Source organism: Chiroxiphia lanceolata, chromosome 14, assembly GCF_009829145.1.
Source record: "Chiroxiphia lanceolata isolate bChiLan1 chromosome 14, bChiLan1.pri, whole genome shotgun sequence".
In the NCBI taxonomy this organism is placed as follows: Eukaryota; Metazoa; Chordata; class Aves; order Passeriformes; family Pipridae; genus Chiroxiphia; species Chiroxiphia lanceolata.
The window spans coordinates 10,511,394-10,529,887 of record NC_045650.1 but is presented as its reverse complement, the minus strand read 5'-3'; the positions used below and the strand labels follow the sequence as shown (position 1 = coordinate 10,529,887).

The 18,494-nt window shown below is 39.3% G+C and overlaps 1 protein-coding gene across 7 annotated transcripts in view; it reads left to right on the top strand.

Annotated features, from left to right (window-relative positions):
- Positions 1-17,175, top strand: part of KLHL13 (kelch like family member 13) — an 84,818-nt gene extending 67,643 nt beyond the window's left edge. For all 7 annotated transcript variants that reach the window (XM_032701880.1, XM_032701879.1, XM_032701881.1 and 4 more), the window contains 3 exons: positions 802-1,597; positions 8,463-8,576; positions 10,603-17,175. In XM_032701880.1, coding sequence (XP_032557771.1) covers positions 802-1,597; positions 8,463-8,576; positions 10,603-11,090 — 1,398 coding nt within the window. In that variant the 3' untranslated portion in view covers positions 11,091-17,175. The remainder of the gene's footprint in view (positions 1-801; positions 1,598-8,462; positions 8,577-10,602) is intronic.
- The last annotated feature ends 1,319 nt before the right edge of the window (positions 17,176-18,494 follow it).

Sequence of the window (18,494 nt, the reverse complement as noted above, 5' to 3'; positions counted from 1 at the left end):
GCAGGAACAGTGTAAAATAGGTGTTTATCAAGATTATGGTCACTCAAGTGTTGAATTAAAGTAGGGTGTGATCCATGCTGCTATAGCATTTAATGTGGTGGGTATTAGGTTCCTTCTTAAAAAAATTTATATATATATGAAATAAAGTCACTACCTTTGTCTTATTTTTTATATGTATTTAATTTTGAACATAGTTTGTATGAGGACAACCTTAATTTATTAAAGATCCATTTTTGTTTGTTTTGAAGGAATGTATTCATAGGATTGAACACTGTAAATAAAGCGTCTGAAATATGTGGCATAGGTGGGGTAGCTGTGCCATTCTCTTTGGTTTCATTATGCCAATACAATTTTAATAATGTTTAAAAGTCTAAGTGTTAAAAGTTTAAATGTCTAATGGTAAGATTTCTGCATTGCTCTCTGTAACCTTGGGCTGATCACCTCTCCCTTAACTGTATTTTCCACATGTCTTTCTTACAAAGATGTTTTCAGAGTTTTTCAAAGACGAAGTGCTGTATGATTGCTATGCATAGTCATTGTATAATGTATTTGGCACAATATATGCCATCTGCTCGTTACTTGTCTCATTTCTTTCTTCAAAATAAGAAATAAATTGGGTCTCCCCTTGCAGTCATGAATATATACATCACATTGAATATTTATATGCTCATGTGTAAATCACCCTGAGCATTGTGAAATGATGAAATATTGCTGATTCTACAGTATTCATTAAATTTTACATTATCATTTAGACATCAAATTAAGAAAGTGTTTTGATTCCTTTTTCTGTTTACTTAATAGGTTTCGTTGGAAAACTGTGTTGAGGTTGGGCGAATTGCCAACACATACAATCTCACAGAAGTGGATAAATATGTTAATAACTTCATCCTGAAGAACTTCCCTGCATTATTAAGTACTGGTGAATTTGTGAAACTCCCCTTTGAACGTCTTGCCTTTGTGCTTTCAAGTAATAGCCTTAAGCACTGCACTGAACTTGAACTCTTCAAGGCGGCTTGTCGCTGGCTGCGCTACGAGGAGCCTCGGATGGAGTACGCTGCAAAGCTAATGAAGAACATCAGGTTTCCACTGATGACACCCAATGATCTTATTAACTACGTTCAAACAGTGGACTTCATGAGAACTGACAACACCTGTGTCAACTTGCTTTTGGAAGCCAGCAACTACCAAATGATGCCATACATGCAGCCGGTGATGCAGTCGGAGAGAACGGCCATTCGGTCGGACAGCACGCACTTGGTGACGTTGGGGGGAGTGCTGAGGCAGCAGCTGGTTGTCAGCAAGGAGTTACGGATGTACGACGAGAAGGCCCACGAATGGAAATCCTTGGCTCCCATGGATGCACCCAGGTACCAGCACGGCATCGCCGTGATCGGAAACTTTCTTTACGTGGTCGGGGGCCAGAGCAATTACGACACGAAAGGAAAGACGGCGGTTGACACGGTCTTCAGGTTTGACCCTCGCTACAACAAGTGGATGCAAGTCGCGTCTTTAAATGAGAAGCGGACCTTCTTCCACCTAAGTGCCCTCAAAGGACATTTGTATGCAGTCGGCGGCCGAAATGCAGCGGGTGAACTAGGTGAGTTCTCCTGGAGCCGGCCTCTTGCCCCGTGTCTTAGGCCTTGAAGGGTGGAGAGGAAACAAGTTGAAGTCATTGGCGTGCAGCTTCTTTCTGAAAATACTGCAAATGCAGAGGGAAATTTGTCTGGGTAGCGTTAGAAGTTAATTTTAGAAGGGATTCTACAAAAAAAAAAAAAAAAGTCCAAATGCATTTATCTTGTGTAGTGATTCATGACATCCAATGTCTTTGCCCTTACCATCAAACATGAAATAAGCATGTATGTGTGCAAGTGTGGTGGTATATAAATGCAATTATAAGAAAAAAAAAAATCATTAGTTGAGAAACAAAACCCACTCTTAAGGGATACATGAGTAACTGAAACTTGCTGTTCAATGAAGGTTACATTTTAAAAGACACAAATTTTCTGGATCAGTAATTTGAAATACTAAGGGTTTTTTGCTGCTGCTTTTTTCTTTTTTAAGTGGAGTAATGACAGTGATTTCTTTCACTCAGAGACCAGTGAGATTAATTTATTCTGACATTCTGGGCTTTTTAATTATTTAATTTGTTACGTTTTGTGAGTACATAGGTAACTTACTTGTATGTATGACTCTCCTGCTGCCTCCTGTTTTTCTTCCCCCTTGCAAATGATAATTCCTTTCACTTGACATATAAAAAAGAAAAAAAATCAATTTATGGGAAGTAAGATGGTTGGAAACAACAAATACATGGTAACTTTCAATTTAGCAAAAGTCTGCAGAGGATGACCTGTATTAATCCATTGCTTTGTGCAAAGCCACAGTGGTTAGCATTTATTCAAGTCTGGGGGAGTGCACTCAATTGTACATTTGTCTGTGCTTTAAAATTGAAATATTACAGTGATTATGCTTGGAATAATTTAGCATAATATTGCATCTCAACCAGATGTAACATTTCATTATTTTGTTTGCTGCTTTCAGTCCAGTACTCAGCTGTGTCTTGTCAAGTCTTTCTGGCAGTATCTCTTGCTGCTAGGATTTGCTTTTTGGACATGCACAGATATCTTTAAGTGCAATGAGAAACATTTTTAATTGAAACAATACTAAATCTAATTTCTGCTGCAGCATTTGTGATATTTTTAATTAATGCATCTCAGTTATTTACATACACACTTTCTTTTTCATGATCATGTTGCAAACTTTCTGAGGAAACATATAGTACATTGCTTCCACCACACAAAACTGGGCTGGGTTTGCTAGAAGCTTAAAATCTGTTCTAATCTTTGATAAAATGGGACATTTAAAAATGCCTCCTGTTTCCAAAAAAGATGGGAAACTGTTTTGCAATAATTTGTTTTCCTTAGACAGCCATTTTCTGATGCAGATCATGAGGTTTTCAGAGTTTTTCCTACATGTCACTTTATTTACCTGAAAATACATTCTAAACAAGCTTAATAGGCTGTAAAAGGCCAAATGTACAAACTAACACGTATTGACATTTTTCTTGAGTATCAGAAAACCTGAAAAATAACTTCAGTGAGCTATTTTCTAATGGTGTGAATTAATAGTGGATAATCAGATTGCTGACCTTGTGCACTGTACCATCTCAGCAGAGTAGGGTTATAAAAATGTCAGTGAAAAAGTTGCAAGTCTACCCAAATCAATGTGAAATAATGCCGTCACTAAGCCAGTGCAAGCTGTGTGTGCAGCAGGCTTTAAGTGCAGTGTTCCCTTAAATTAGATCAAGCAGTATCGTTCTGCTGACCTCAACTCTTCTGCAGCTTTAATTAAAATACAAAATTTATCACCTATATAAAATCTTCTGTAAAGGTATCATTAAAATGCTGCAGCGATTTCCACACAGACCTGAAAAATGTCATTGGATCATTCTGTGGGAAGAGCACTCTAAATGCTAAATATTGTAGCTGTCTGATGCTTTGATTTGGGCTTCAGTTTCTTTTCTTGTTAATTGTGAGGCAAGTCACTTTTCATTTTCATGTTTCTTTCATAAACCTTGACAGCCAAAAGATGAAATCCAGCTTAAACTTCCCATTCTCTTCAGATGAGAAAAACTCTCAGGCATTTCATAGAAGAGAAGGTCAAACATGTGTTGGACAGGTATTAAAGAAGTTGCCCTTGGGTTCAAACTAATTTCAGTCTGTTGTTAGAGGGGAAAAATTCCCCAAACCAGAATTCAGCTTTCTGGAAGATCAGCTCTTATGGAAAAGGGCCAAAAGATTAAAGTTACTAAAATGAATTTTTTTCTTTCTCCTGACATTCACTGGAATAGAAAGTATGCTTTTTTGAAGCTTTCTATCGAGCCTTATCAAAACAGTTTTCAGGTGTTTCATCTTCTGAGAACTTTGTAAATGCCACTTTCTACCTCTGCAGTACGTGCCTTAGTGTAATAATCAGCTGCTGTTTTACCAGTGCATGCCACTGAGAAAAGTTTGGTTCACTGGTGAGGACAAGTGAATTTCCAGGTGTGTGGTTACATGCGTTGCAATGTGGTAAATATATACGTGAAACATCCTGAATTACAATTCAGATTTTTCAGCTGTATAACAACTTAGGGCTGTGCAGAAACATGCACTGCTCCTGGAAGGATTGTACATAATTCTGGTTGGTTCTCTTAGAGTGGCAAAGCTGGCACCTGCTAAAGGTATTCCTAGAACAGAAGGCAGGGAGAACAGCGCTTTGGCAAAAGGAGGAGCCCAACCTGGAGAAGGCAGGTGTGCAAAAGACAAGACTTCTTGGAAAAGGAGGCAAAGGGAAAACCAGGTGTGACTCACTGAGATACTCATGAATCAGAGCACATTGGTAATTTCCAGCTGGGCTGTTGTGCAGAGTATTGGAGACTGTGTTCTATTCTCAGACAAGCAGATTTTTGTAGCTCATTTCAAGAGCTCAGTTGTGATGCTTGATGGCAGAAGCTGTGCCTGTAAGTACTAGAAAACTTGTGCATTTAGGTATTTTGGAATATTTCAGGCTCTGCTGTTGATGGGCCTGAGTGGAGTTTGAGATTTTTATATATGGGCTTTTCCTAAAGCACCTTAGGGGATGTTGAGTTGTGACTCAACCACAGATTCATTGATACTTTGATCACCACGCTGCAATGAAGATGGAAAGAGAAGACTTGTAGTCCAGGCAGGACTTGTTCTTCTGACCCTCTGCCCATCAAGTTGGAAAGCATTTATTTTCCAGGTGCCCTCTATGATGCTGAACCCTCCTTGTTTATGTAAAAACTTCTCCTGGGAGTCTATATTTTAATTATAACTATGTACTAAAAAAATATATTTTAAATGTTTTTGATTAAGGATATAAGCATCATTACCCATTTGGGCTGTTTACTGTGAGTAGTAATGTGAATATCAAAGTAAATGTCAACTGGAGGACCTCTTGCATAGGGGCTTATTTTGAAGTGGCTCCTTTCTATTCTAGGACAAAATCAGTCAGGAACTCTTTAACCAAGTCATCTTTGAGTTGTACAGAAACCAACTGTATTATAGAAATTATGTAACAAAATTAAGAATCACACAGTTGCTAAGTGCTGCTGTAATAAATCTCAGGACACAGTAGATGCTACTGACAGAGAAGTGCTAAATATCTGTATACTCCTCAAATAGCATCACAGATGGCACCATAAAATGAGTGCGAGCTGAGCATCCCTTGGGACTGCCAAAGCTTTGTGTCTTTTTGAGATTGCTTAATTCTATTAAAACAAGGCTTGTCTTGCCTGGATTATGGTAATGAACACATCAGAAGTTCTACTGTTAAACATAAATAAAGTCTGGTTTGAATCATTCATGCTGTTGAAAGAATAAATCCATCAGTCTCATGCTTTATAGGATATATACTTAGGTTCAGTAAAGTAGCAGGTTTTGAGTGTTTTGTGAACTGTGCTCTGCCTGGAGACTTTGTAGAGAACATCCTGATGCCTCCCTTAAATTGATGGACACCTTTAATAACTGGAATTTTGAATATTTTTTTCTTTTCAGTGCAGAGGGATATCTTTTCAGTGCAGAGAAATTGAATGACCTTGCAAGGTAACAGGGAAACAACTACACCAATCAATCAAACAAGAGTAGGGCTTTTCAACTGGAAAGTGATTAACTTTGTTCTAGAGCACAGTAAAGTGAGATTTGAGTTGGAATAGTTTGCCTGAAATACCATCAAACAGTACTTTAGCCCTACTGGGAATGTTCGAGAGAATTTTAGAGACACATCAGGATGTGAGGGATCTTGGACTGAACATCCTCCCTTCTCAGATAACTAATATCTTTATAACTTGGTGATAGTGAGGGCAGTAATGTGTACCGATTTCTGCATGTTCTGTTTTCTCTTGCTGAAGTGATTTTTTGGCTACAACTTCTCTCTTAAATGCAGTCCATAGTGCAGAGTGAGATAAAACCGTCCAGTGTTGAATGTCATGTTCATCTGGGTGCTGCTGGCTTTGTGATTGCTCTGCACATACTCTGCTCTTCCTGTCCTAGTGTGTTAGAAATCCAAGTTCCTCACCTCAGCGCACAATGGAAGCACCATGGGAAAGAGGATGCCTTTGTTTTTGTGAAAGCAAGTAGAATGATGAGCAGCAGGTCGGAAGGGTGGAAATGGGACAGCTATAATTACCCATCAAATCTTTTTTTTTTCTGTTTTTGAAATTTCCGCACATCTTTGCTTCTGATTGCTAAATGGAGCAGAGTAGAAAGGAGCTTTCCTTTTTAGAAAAGAATATTGGAATGGATGGATTCATTTTTACCAGAGCGAGCATGGGTTTATTTGGAGATTGGGCAAATACTGCATGTGGTGTCAAGTTGCAGTACAGAGAAATACAACTCATAGATATGTATATATTTAATAGTATAACTTCTGATGTGTTCATTACCATAATCCAGGCAAAGGATATTTTTAGGACAGCTTGGAGTTAGGTTGAGTTGCCTGTTAATCACTGTATAAGTGCTCCTGTTTGGGGTTCTTTACTGGCCTGGCCAGTACTGCTAATTTTGCAGACTTAGACTAACACTAACTACATTCTGCCTTTAAAATGGCAAGTTTCTCAGGTTCTGTTTTTTTTGTTGTTGTTGTTTCTTTCAGTAGATGCATAATCCTGGACTGTTAAGTTACCATCACTGATTCCATAGAGCTGACTCAGATTTTCTACCCTTGATTCCATAAAAAACATTTTCTAGAGCATGTAAAATGCCACTTCTGAAGACAGATTCATTTTTTGTGTGAATTGTTCATAAACATCTCTCTTCAGAGATTAAGCATTGTATAACAGGCATTAGAATCTCATTCTCAATTTTAATTATTTTAAATGAGGTTTAATTTGTCTTTAAGATAACTTAATTATTGAGAATTGCTCTGTGCATCATAAGGTTAGTATATTAGAGGATTTTGGAGGATCTCCTGCCCCTCCAATCACACTGTACTATTCAAGCTGCCAATCCCTACAGCCTGCACATAACCATTATTGAATCTGTTTTCTGTTTGTATTCTCTGTATTTATTGTATAACCCTTTCCCTGCAGCCTGCATCTCTCCCATCTTACTTGGAAGAGAGGATTCCTTCTCAGCAATGCATTCTGCAAGGACTCCTGGGTGCTGGGTTTCTTTTTAACTTAGTACTATCTATCCTCTGTGATTTCTGATCTGATAAATCCTTTGATCATTTTAACATTCCAGTTCACAAAGAAAACTGCACAAATGGAACTGTGTATTGACACAGGCACTCCTCTCCTTTCCAGATTCAGGGATGTTTCATCTTGTATTTTTTTAAAGCCTGGCTTTTGTAAACTGTTTGGTTTAGTGACTTCCATATGCTGTGCTGTATGTTGCTGTGCAAGTACTTAATAAAACACTAGACAATAGAAAATTAGTCAACAAGGGACAGAGTGTACTCTCAGCAGGTTTGCTGATGGTACAGACTTGGGAGGAGTGACTGGAACAGTCAGAGTATTGCTGACATTCAGCAAGGCCAGGACACGCTGTAGAGGAGCCTAATGAAGTTCAGCACAGGCAAGTACAGGCATCAGCACAGGCTGGGGGCTGACCTGCTGGGAAACAGGTCTGTGGAGAAGGACCTGAGAGTCCTGGTAGACAAAAAGCTGTCCATGAGCCAGCAGTGTGCCCTGGGGGACAAGAATGCCAAGGGTATCCTGGGGTACAATAGGAAGAGAATGAGTTCGCATCAAGTTGAGAGAGGTGATTCTGCTCCTCTGCTCAGCCCTGGTGAGGCCACATCTGGACTGCTGTGTCCAGTTATGGGCTCTCCAGTACAAAGAAGACAAGGAACTACTGGAGAGGGTGCAGTGGAGGGCTAGGAAGATGAGTGAACTGGAGCATCTGTCTTATGAGGAAACGTGAGGGAGCTGGGTTCAGCCCAGAGAAGAGAGGACTGAGAGGGGATTTTATCAATGCACACAAATATCTGAAGGACAGATCTCAAGAGGATGGGAGCAGACTCTTTTCAGTGGTGCCCAGTGACATGACAAGGGGCAAGGGGCACAAATTTATATTTGGAAAGTTCCATCTGAATTGGATGAGAAAATTCTTTACTGTGAGGGTGACAGAGCACTGGAACAGGCTGCCCAGGGAGGTTGTGGAGTCTCCTTCTCTGGGAATATTCAAAACCCAGCTGAGCACAGTCTTGTGCAACCTGCTTTGGGTGGCCCTGCTTTAGCTTTAGCAGGGGAGTTGGACTAGATGTTCTCCAGACGTCCCTTCCAACCCCAACCATTCTGTGATTCTGTGATAAAGCTCAATAATTCCCTTGACACTTTCTCAGCTGAACCGTGTTTCTTGTGGGTACTTCCTCTGTTTATGAGTTTCTGCCACTGCACTGTACTCAATACTAAAATGCCACAATGGCTTCAACACTTTTATGTTGTCATTTGTTTCCAACAGCCACTGTGGAATGTTACAATCCCAGAATGAATGAATGGAGCTACGTCGCAAAAATGAATGAACCCCACTATGGTCACGCTGGAACCGTGTATGGGGGATTAATGTATATTTCAGGTAAATAATTCCTATGACGTTATCTCTATGAAACGATTACTTATCTAACCTTTTCTATTTCAGTGGGAGACAATAAAAATTTATCTGTGGTTGCAGTAGGTTTGCTGTACTATAAGTACTGATGCAATTTCACATGAAGGCAGTGAAATAACATACATACTGCAGGCTCTGACAAAATTATTTTAGATAATATTATGCATTTTCATAGTAATTGACAGTTCTGAATTCCAAAGCAGTTATTCACTTTAACTATCAGAATACAGTTTTTGTAGCAATGGCACAGATATACATTTATATAGCAATATAATTAAATATAATATTATATATTTTATATAATAAAATTATACTATAGCAGTATAATTGAACGCATCCCCTTTGGAAAGCATTGAAAATTTTATTACTTTAAAGAAGAACATTTGCCTTCATTGAGCTAATGGAAAATAAGTTTTCATGGAATCACAGTATGTGAATGACGTCTGTACTTTCACTGGTCTTTCATTTGGAATATGCTCAGTCCTGTACGTCACCAAGGTTATAGTTTCATTCCATTTTTTTCCAAAGTAGGGCAATAGGTTGTCTGATAATATGGTACCTTCTCAATTTTTAAAGAAGATTCAATCTGTCTGTCAGTGATCACTAGAGAGGTCATAGGCTTATGTATATTCTACTACTGAAATTTTAAGGGATGTCCTCTTAAGAAGTAAGATGAAATTCAGGGCAAGAGGTGGGACAAGGTTGCTTAGCTGACAAGAACTGGTGGGGAAATGTGCTGGAGCAGCTTGATCCTTAAATTAGGGGTATCTTAAATTAGGGGGCCTTGTGCCAGTAAACTAGGAGGGATTTATTTTAAAATTTACTGTCAGGTACAGCTGCTGATTTTTCTGTGAACATGTTCATTAAGCTTCTAATTACTGTGCTGTTATCAGTACTTTTTTGTCCATTTTGCTTGTTTTACTGCAGGTAGCACATGTATATGCTCTCTGCTGTGGTTTTTTTCATGTAGATGCTGTGTATTTCCCCCAGATTTTTCTTTTCCTTTGATCTGCTCCAAACACTTTTGGGACTGAAAATGTGAAGATTGCTTCCTTTGTCTTTAGATGCTGTTCTTTCTGATGAGCTCCCACGCACTACCACTGCTATAGGTGCCATTAAGGACCAAGGCTGGATAGTCCAGGTTTTTTCTGTATTTAGTTCTTACTGTCCAGCTGAAGAATTAAGTATTGTAGACACCATACCATCTCTGTCTGGTGATAATTCCATGTGGCATGGTTAGCCCAGCAAGAGATTGTTCAGTAGCAGTGTGTTCTCTGCATACTTTTTGGACATCAAATATAGTAGCATTATGGTCTTAAACCATATCTAATACACCTGCAGTGCCTGAAATTGGTGTGACTGCTTTGGGACCTGCCTAGTGACCTTGTGGAAAGGTGGGATGTTTCATCCACTAACAGGAAATCATCCTGTGACTTCCCCTGAAGTTTTTCTCCATGTGCTTTTGCAGAGAGCTATGGGAATGACAGAAATGTAGAGGGAACCATAGACATCTGTTAAGAGAAGAATATTTGAAATCTATGTCCACTTTCTATTCACTTGAAGTTGATGGAAAAGGTTTTCTGATAAAATTCTGCTGTGTGATAGGACTGTTTAAAACACAATGGCATAGCAGCAAAATTGGAAAGGGAAATGGATTGCTGTTTTCTAGATGGTGAGAAACAAAACTAGGAAACTGATTGAATGTAAGCAAAGGTAATTTTGCCAAACTGAAGTGCGATCATGTGTAATAAACAGTAACAATCATGTGTAATAAAGTGTTGTGTGAGACATGGCTTCTGCCTGCCTGTGTTGATGTTTAAAGGAACAAGTGTCATTTGAAATTGAGTACATCTGTGATAGTAATCTAAGCTAGAGTGAAGAAGTTTTAAGGAAGATGGAATTATTTCACTAAAATGTTTCTTTGGGGGGGGGCTGTTATTTAATGCTTATTATTAGGGTGAGCACTACTCTAACATATGTTTTGTCTCTCTAGGGGGAATTACCCATGATACTTTCCAAAAGGAACTTATGTGTTTTGACCCTGACACAGACAAATGGACTCAGAAAGCTCCGATGACGACAGTCAGAGGTCTGCATTGCATGTGTACTGTAGGAGACAAGCTGTATGTTATTGGTGGAAATCACTTTAGAGGAACCAGTGATTATGATGATGTTCTAAGCTGTGAATATTACTCACCAACTCTAGACCAGTGGACTCCAATTGCTGCCATGTTACGTGGGCAAAGTGATGTTGGGGTTGCTGTCTTTGAAAATAAAATCTATGTTGTTGGAGGATATTCTTGGAATAATCGGTGCATGGTGGAAATAGTTCAGAAATATGATCCAGAAAAAGATGAGTGGCATAAAGTATTTGACCTCCCAGAATCCCTTGGTGGCATTCGAGCCTGCACTCTTACTGTTTTCCCACCGGAGGACAATTCAGGGTCACCATCTAGAGAATCTCCTCTTTCAGCACCTTAGAACCATCCCTTGACTTATGATGTTGTAGTAACACCTTTGCACTGCATCATGGAGTCTGTTATTTTTCTTCAGTAGTTTCTGTTAGGCTTAGCCTACAGCATTTCGTACAATTACTGGGAAAAAAAAAAAAAAAAAAAGACTTTGACATTACTTGTGCTGTTTGTTTGGCCTAGAATGTTTGTCAAGTGGTTAACAAAAAAGATGTACTCGCCCGAGCCAAATGTTTAACAAATGAGAGGATATTGTCTATAAAATGTATGAACTAGGTACGTTATTAATGTTGTGTATTGGATGTGAGGTACCTTATAGCTTACATTTGGGAGCCCAATGAGTCAAATTTGAAGATTTTTGTATTGAACACGTTCTTTCACTAAATTTCATAGTTGAAATCCTGTTTCCTTTCATTTTTGACTGCAGATGACAAGGGGAGGTAGACCACAACAATGTGAACTGTCCGAAGGTTGCCAAGGGGCCTGAGCTACCTCCCTCTTTTCACAGAGTATTTTTGACATATCTGCTTACCCACCTAACTTTGTGGGTGCTTTCAGAGCATATGAAGTTTCTTAGGCAGAGGGGAGAAATAAAATAATTTTAAAATATTAGCACTGTACAGGAAGCGGACCTTGTAGAGCCGGGAGTTTTTTTATAACATATATCGAGTGTTTTTCCTGAGTCAGTTGAATGATGCTTCAAATAAAACATTTTAAATACCTTTACATTTTTTAATTTTATTTTTTTTTCAGGAATTGGCTTCCGCTTGCATGGGAGCACACACTATTAACAAATGGGAATTCAGTGCAGTTGTATACTCTGTTGTATGCCTGTACTGAATAGAGGTAGTTAAGGGCTAGAAACAGTAACTTAAGCCACTGAATTTGACCAAATCGTTCCATCAGATCAAGTTTAATCTACCTTTTCTCCTTTGCTGTTGAGATAACTTGCATAATGTGTCCTCTGTATAGTCTCAGTTAATAAGGTTATTTAGCACAAAACGCAGCTTCAGCGAGAGAGCTGCTTTTGCTCAGTGAATTTGGACTACCACGTTTTACCTTCTTTTGTTCAATAAAACTTTTAACTGCAGTTACCCAGTCTAAGCTACCTCATTAATGTATTTGGTTTTCTTCCTCTGCCTCACTGTCTCCAGGATACACATTACGTATATCTGTGTGGGTAGATGAATTTGCCAGGAAACCAATGCAGAAGTGATCATGAATGGGTATTTTTGACCTACTTTTAAGAAACTATTTTGGTCTGATGTGTTCATTTTATTGTTAAGGACTGATGAGAACTATTACTTGGAGAACTATTGCTTATGTATGCAGCCTTTTAAATTTACAGAAATCTTTATCTGCTCCTAAATACAGTCCACTGCTGACAAATTGCAGCTCTGATTATACCATCCTGCTTGTTCTGAACTTCCCATCTTATGTTACAAGTGGTTTTGCCAATGAGCACAGTCACAGGGGTATTCTCTGGGGAAAACTGTTTAAATCAGCTTATTTTATTGTGTTACCTGTTAACAATAACCAAGTAAAACTTAATAAACTTTTGTTGGGAGTTTGTTATTTGTATTTCGTCCCTGCTTGATGCATCAAGCAGCAGCATTACTATGGTGTCAGTTTTGGAAGTACTGATATTTATTCTTTATGCAGTTTACTAGTAATGATCACTGCCAAAATCTACATGTAAACTGTAGGTTTTGTGATTGTTTTGACTAAAATCAAAATTAATTCTTCCTCTTTAAGGTAATAAAATCTTAATTCTACTTGGCTGTGCAAGGTTGTTACAGGTGGAATAGTGACACCAGTGGATACTCTTGGAAAGTAGCCAGTGAAGATAAATTGACTCATCACCCTAAGAATACTTTTCTAATGCTGTGCAAAGCACTGGATAGGAAAATGTTGCTCTGTTGTTTAAGTATGCCATTTTAAGTATGTTTAAGTATGTCAGTCATTTAAGTGTCACGTGCTACTAATTTTTTTTCCTATCTCAGAGACCAAATTTTAGACCCTGCTTGAGCTTAAATCCTCTGAAATCCATATTCAGTTTCTCTTTATTAATTAAACTGAAAAGTACTTGAAGGAGTTGCAATTCCTTTTGGATAATGTAAGTATATCCTGCTACTTGTATGCTGGGGATGAGGAGACACACTGTTTAAAAGTGAGTATCTTCACTGGCATTCTCTGTCTGGAAGAAGGTTAGGGTGGGTTCTAACCATTCTGAGATGGTCTGAAGTCAGGATGTCAGTTTTGTGTCTGAGCCTTGAATAGCCAGGAGCTGGTATATGGCCACAATATAGAGATTTTTATTTTTTTTTTAGTGACTCATTATCTGTTACATGTAAAGTGGAAGAATTATTTTTGAACGTCATTTTGACATCAGTGTTGGACACAACATAGTGGATTAAATGTAGTGCTTCAATCAAATTAATCCTTGAGGGGTTTTTTTTAATATCTCCCTCTGGATTAAAGTGTTCATAATGACATTAGTTAACATTTACTCACCAGGATTGAAAAGCAAACATCAAAAATTTGCCAAAACCTGCAAACTATTTTTTTGCTGTAATGCAGTGTAAAATGATTTAATATTTATTACATCTTAACTGTAGCATAAGAAACCCTTTCCATCTCTGAATCCACAGCTGTAGGTGTACATATGGATACAGCAGATATTCCATCTCCATTATCAGTAAGGCTGCCTGTATGAAGAGTGAGTTATCCTGGTAACTAGAGCCAGCAGTGTCCACATGGTGACCAGCTGCCTTTTCTTTTCATAAATGTCGAAGTCTTTCATTCTGCAGTTGTAGTACCTAAATAAGAAAAGCATCTGGATAAAAAGCAATTAGTAGATATTTGACTTGAATGAAATTAAGACTACATGGTGTGCCAGCCGGGAGAGCCACGGGAGCTGTCTGCCCTCTCCCGATGATGGCAGACCCACACTGTGATCACAAAATTCGGTCAGACTTTGCTTTTTTGGTGTCCAATTAGCAGCAAATGCCAAAAGTGCTTACTTCCATATACAACTCAGCAAAAAGCCCTGCTTGACATCCCTGCAAAACACAACACTCTGACTGGAGACATCTGAGGTGACATTTCCTTTGTGCTGTGTTTTGAGATAGGACAGGAGCAATGGGGAAGAAGACCTGGGAAGACCCAGGTTACATGAAGTTTCTTTGCCCTGTCACATCAAAGAGTTGAGCATCTGCAGATATCCAGTTTTCAGGGGTTCCCTTTCCCTTAGAAAGTTGTGAAGTCCAAGTCCAGGGAAACCAATTTGTGGCAGGACCCAGCCCATCCTGGGGCATTTGCAGTCTTGGCATTCTTGGGATAGTGGAGTTGTGCTGAAGGGATGAGCTCTGATGGCCTTTCTAAAGGTCCCTTGTGTGGAAGAATCACTTTACCTGTTCTCATTGAGTTGTTTGCTCACAGTGTTATTTTTAAATTGCCCATTCTGTTTCTGAGGATTGGAATCAATCAGAAACTCAATCCAGTAGTCTGGTTCTTTAATGGAATAATGGAAATCTTGGATTAGGGCAGTTTGCATACAGATAAATAGAATTTTCCCCAAAAGCTTACAGTCTTAATCTGATGAGCTGGTTGGACATAAAAAAATAATTTGATGCCACAGCAATAAGTGCAGTACAAACATCTGGAGAAGTTTATAACCAAAGAATTGGAGATTATCTGATCTGGAAAGATCATAGCACCTTTTTTTTTTTTTTAAGTTCACTCTACCTACTGGAATTGTTGTTCCTTCTTGGTTTGCCCTCCAGCTGGTAATTACCTCACCTTTACATTGGTGTCTGACTGCTGGTCACTAGTTTTTTAATCCCTCTGTTTTGTAGCTGACATCTCTGTTACTTCCCCTGCTCCTAATAAGAATCAATAAAACTGAAGCTTTTCTAGTGGCACAGTCCTTATGTCAGGGGACAAAACAGCCCACTGCTGGCATGTAAGGTACTTCTGATAAATATATTCATAATTCAGCTTGTGCTTACTTGGAAATATACAGGCAGCTTTAAGCTGTGAAAGGTCTGTGTGTGTTGAAGGAGTAATGTGTGCCCATTTCCTCCTGGCACCTTACGTGGTGTTTGGGTTGTGGTTACCCAGAGATCTGTAGGGTGAGTCAAACTCTCATGTAGCACTTTATGCTCTCTAAGCTCTGTGAAAGTGTTCTTTACTTGCACACCATATGTAGCTTATCAGGTATTTTTTCTTTTGTATTTTAGTTTACCTGTGAATAATAGTTCTTTGTGTACAAATGTGGTCAGAAAAAAAAGTCTTAAAGTGCAGTGTTATGTATACTTTGCTTAATGATAACGTTTTTGGTCCTGTGAGTATTGCAGGACCCATTCAGCTGTGGAAAGGTGATTGCAGTTTTGAGAGCAAGCTAGGAAATTAGGATGGCTTTCCTGCCTGTCACCAGTTCACATGTTCTTGTCACCAGTCTTTTACATGTCATTAAGTGAACTTTTCTCCGTCTGTAGGCTCCATGTTTTGATGTCCAGCTCTGTTGGACCTGCTGATTACCCGTTCTGGGGAGAATGTGGTGGGATTTGTTTCACAACCTATCTTACTCAGTTAAACATTATGGCTAGTTTTTGTCAGGAATTCTATCATCTGTGACACACAGGAGTCCTCCAGAGTTATTTAATGACCAGGTGATCTGTATGGAAGATGTAGCCCAGATAACCTGGGAGTGGTGCTACAGTGGGAACTATGAGTGGTTGACATTCTGGAAGGGATGGTCCCCTGTGTATTATTTTGGCTCAAGTGCTGTTTTTTTTTCCCTTTCATTGGGAGTATTTATTGCTGCTATTTGAGTTTTTAACTTTTATTAATGAAACAGGTAATGCCTCTCTGAGTCTGTAGTGGGAGTGAGAGGTTCAGCTGGTTCTTTCAGAGTTATGTGCTGTCAGGCTATCCACATAGTTATTAAAAAGTTTTCTATGTGGAGCTCTGTTTCCTGAGCATTTAGAAGAAATCAGTTTGCAATGTGAAAAGATCTCAGATGAAAATGTGTTTGGACTGGAAGGAAAAGCCAGGGTTTTTTGTTTGGTTGGTTTTGGGGGTTTTTTTTAGAGTTTGTTGGCATTATTCAGTGGCTAGTTTGGACACTGAGCTTCCACAGACTGTGTAGAGTGATTTTTTTTTTTCTTTTTTTAAAATAATTTATAGTTGGCTTAGGTGAAGCAAAGCTCAGTTGTTCATACCTGCTTACACTCTTGGCTCCTGTTGCTGTGTTCTCCCTTAGACCGCAGCATTCCGTGATGTCTGGCATTTGCTTCCTCGTGTAAGAGCATCTCCTGTCTTCCATGCTGCCTGTTGATTGTGTTCCAAAATAAATCTGAGCTTGGATTCTTGCATCTGAAGTACCTGTGGAGCTAAAGATCATGTGGAGTCACGGAATGAGGGCCATGGCTTTGATATTTAATTCCCCACCAGCCCCTTGCTGCTTTGCAAGATGTTCCCAAACCCAGCTCAAATCTGTGTGCGGGAGGTAAATCTCTCAGGCTGAAAATTTTAGTTACCTTGGCATATAAAGACCACCAGAGTTTCCTTATCCTCTTTTTAAGGAGTTTTGGGTACCTGAGCTGCTGAGTCCTCTGGAAGGGGACAGATGCAGTAACTCTTTGGTTAACCATTCATTTTCTTGGCCTTTCTTCTGTGCCCAGATGGAGATTGCAGGAGGGAAGGTCAGGGTTTGGTCACGCTTTCCAGCTCTCAGTAGAGAGCAAGATTATTTACTCTCATCTGTCTGCACAACACTGCAGGAAAAAGAGCTGTAGGAACATTTCAGATTTTAAACATTGTCTCACAGAACAGTATCAATTAGGAAAGGAAAAATTTAAATTTAGTCTGTTTTAACCTGTGTTTGTCATAACCAGGATTGTTCCAAAATACTTGGCTTCTGTTGAATTAACAACTTCGCCTTTACCTTCCTTGTTCAACGTTACTGTAAAAAAATTGCTTGGTTTCTTTTCCATTTGTTTTTCATTGCTTGTAACCTTTTCTTAGAAATGTGGAAATCATTTTCCTTACATGTTTTATGCACCGAAATAAACACACCAATGATCACCTGAGTCCCCTCCCCATGTTTCTTACTCAGTGCCTGCCAGTATATCTTTCCATATTTTTACCCAAATGCTTGACAGCTGTCAGTAAATGTCACTACAGAGCCATATAACTCCTGCTGATGGGAAAGACTTTGACTTGGTCATTGACTGTATTTTAACTGCAATTCAGAAGCTGCTTTGATTTTCAATCCAAGTTCACTTCTCCTGTCCCTGGTGCAGGTTCTTGAGTTACACAACGTTGTTCCTCTGAAGCTGGGAGAACATCAATCTCAATGAGTCTTTCTGAGAGGGAGAGCTGCTGTCCCTTAGGCATGTTTTGTCAGGAGTTGAGGGTATTAGCAAGGAAAGGATTGTTGCTGTAAATAGGGACAATTAAATAAATCCCCAAGTCTGTCTCTGAAACACAGAAAGATTGTTTCTGTTGATATGCCACACTATTAACATTTGACTTTGTGTATATCTGGGATGTCTCAAGTGCTCATATCACTTGAGTTGTGCCCTAGTTCCCATGTGTCAGTGTTTTCCATATAGTCAATTCTGAATAATGTTTTCATATAGAATATTAGAGGATATACTTTTGTGGTTTTTTCCAAACTGTTTTTTTAAAGCTAGTTTATGTATCTAGCTATTTTAGCATTATTGCATTTAGTCAAACCCAGCAAACATGGAATGTCAGGTTTTGTTTCATCACTCAGATGTTTTTGGAATTGTTTCTCCTTCTTTTCACTGCACAGTTTTAAGGAGAGGATGTTTCTTCTGGTGGCAAGAAGAAACAAAGAAAAGGAAACATCAGATGCCAACAGGACTATAGTGTATGTTGTCAGCAGCTCTGCCATTTGGGACAATTTTCTGATTTATAATCCTGTCAGATTTATCTTGTGTAGTAACTCAGGGAGTTTCCATTTGGCCTGCAGTGACACAGTGCTGGCAAACATCTTTGCATTATTCCCCGATCTGTGACTTTTGTCATATGCTGTGGAATAACAGTGCAGACTCACCTGCACGAAGGCACTGAGCCTCAAATCCCATCTCTGCTCCTGCCTGGGGCACAGGTCCACTCCCAGAGCCAGGGGCCATCACAGGGCACCCCTGTCCCTGCTGGGCTCCAGCCTCTGGTGCTGGGGAGCTGAAGGTTGGGAAGGGAGCATGGGTTTGGGAAGGCATGTTCTGCTCTGCCTGTCTGACCAGCAAGGCTCACAGCAGGGCTCCTGTGCAGAGCCATGAAAATACCTTCATCCAGCAACATGGAGGAAGGATCTTTTTTTATATCCTTGATTGTTCATCAGAATAATTTGAATCTTGGCTCTCCAAAGTATAGGGCAAAT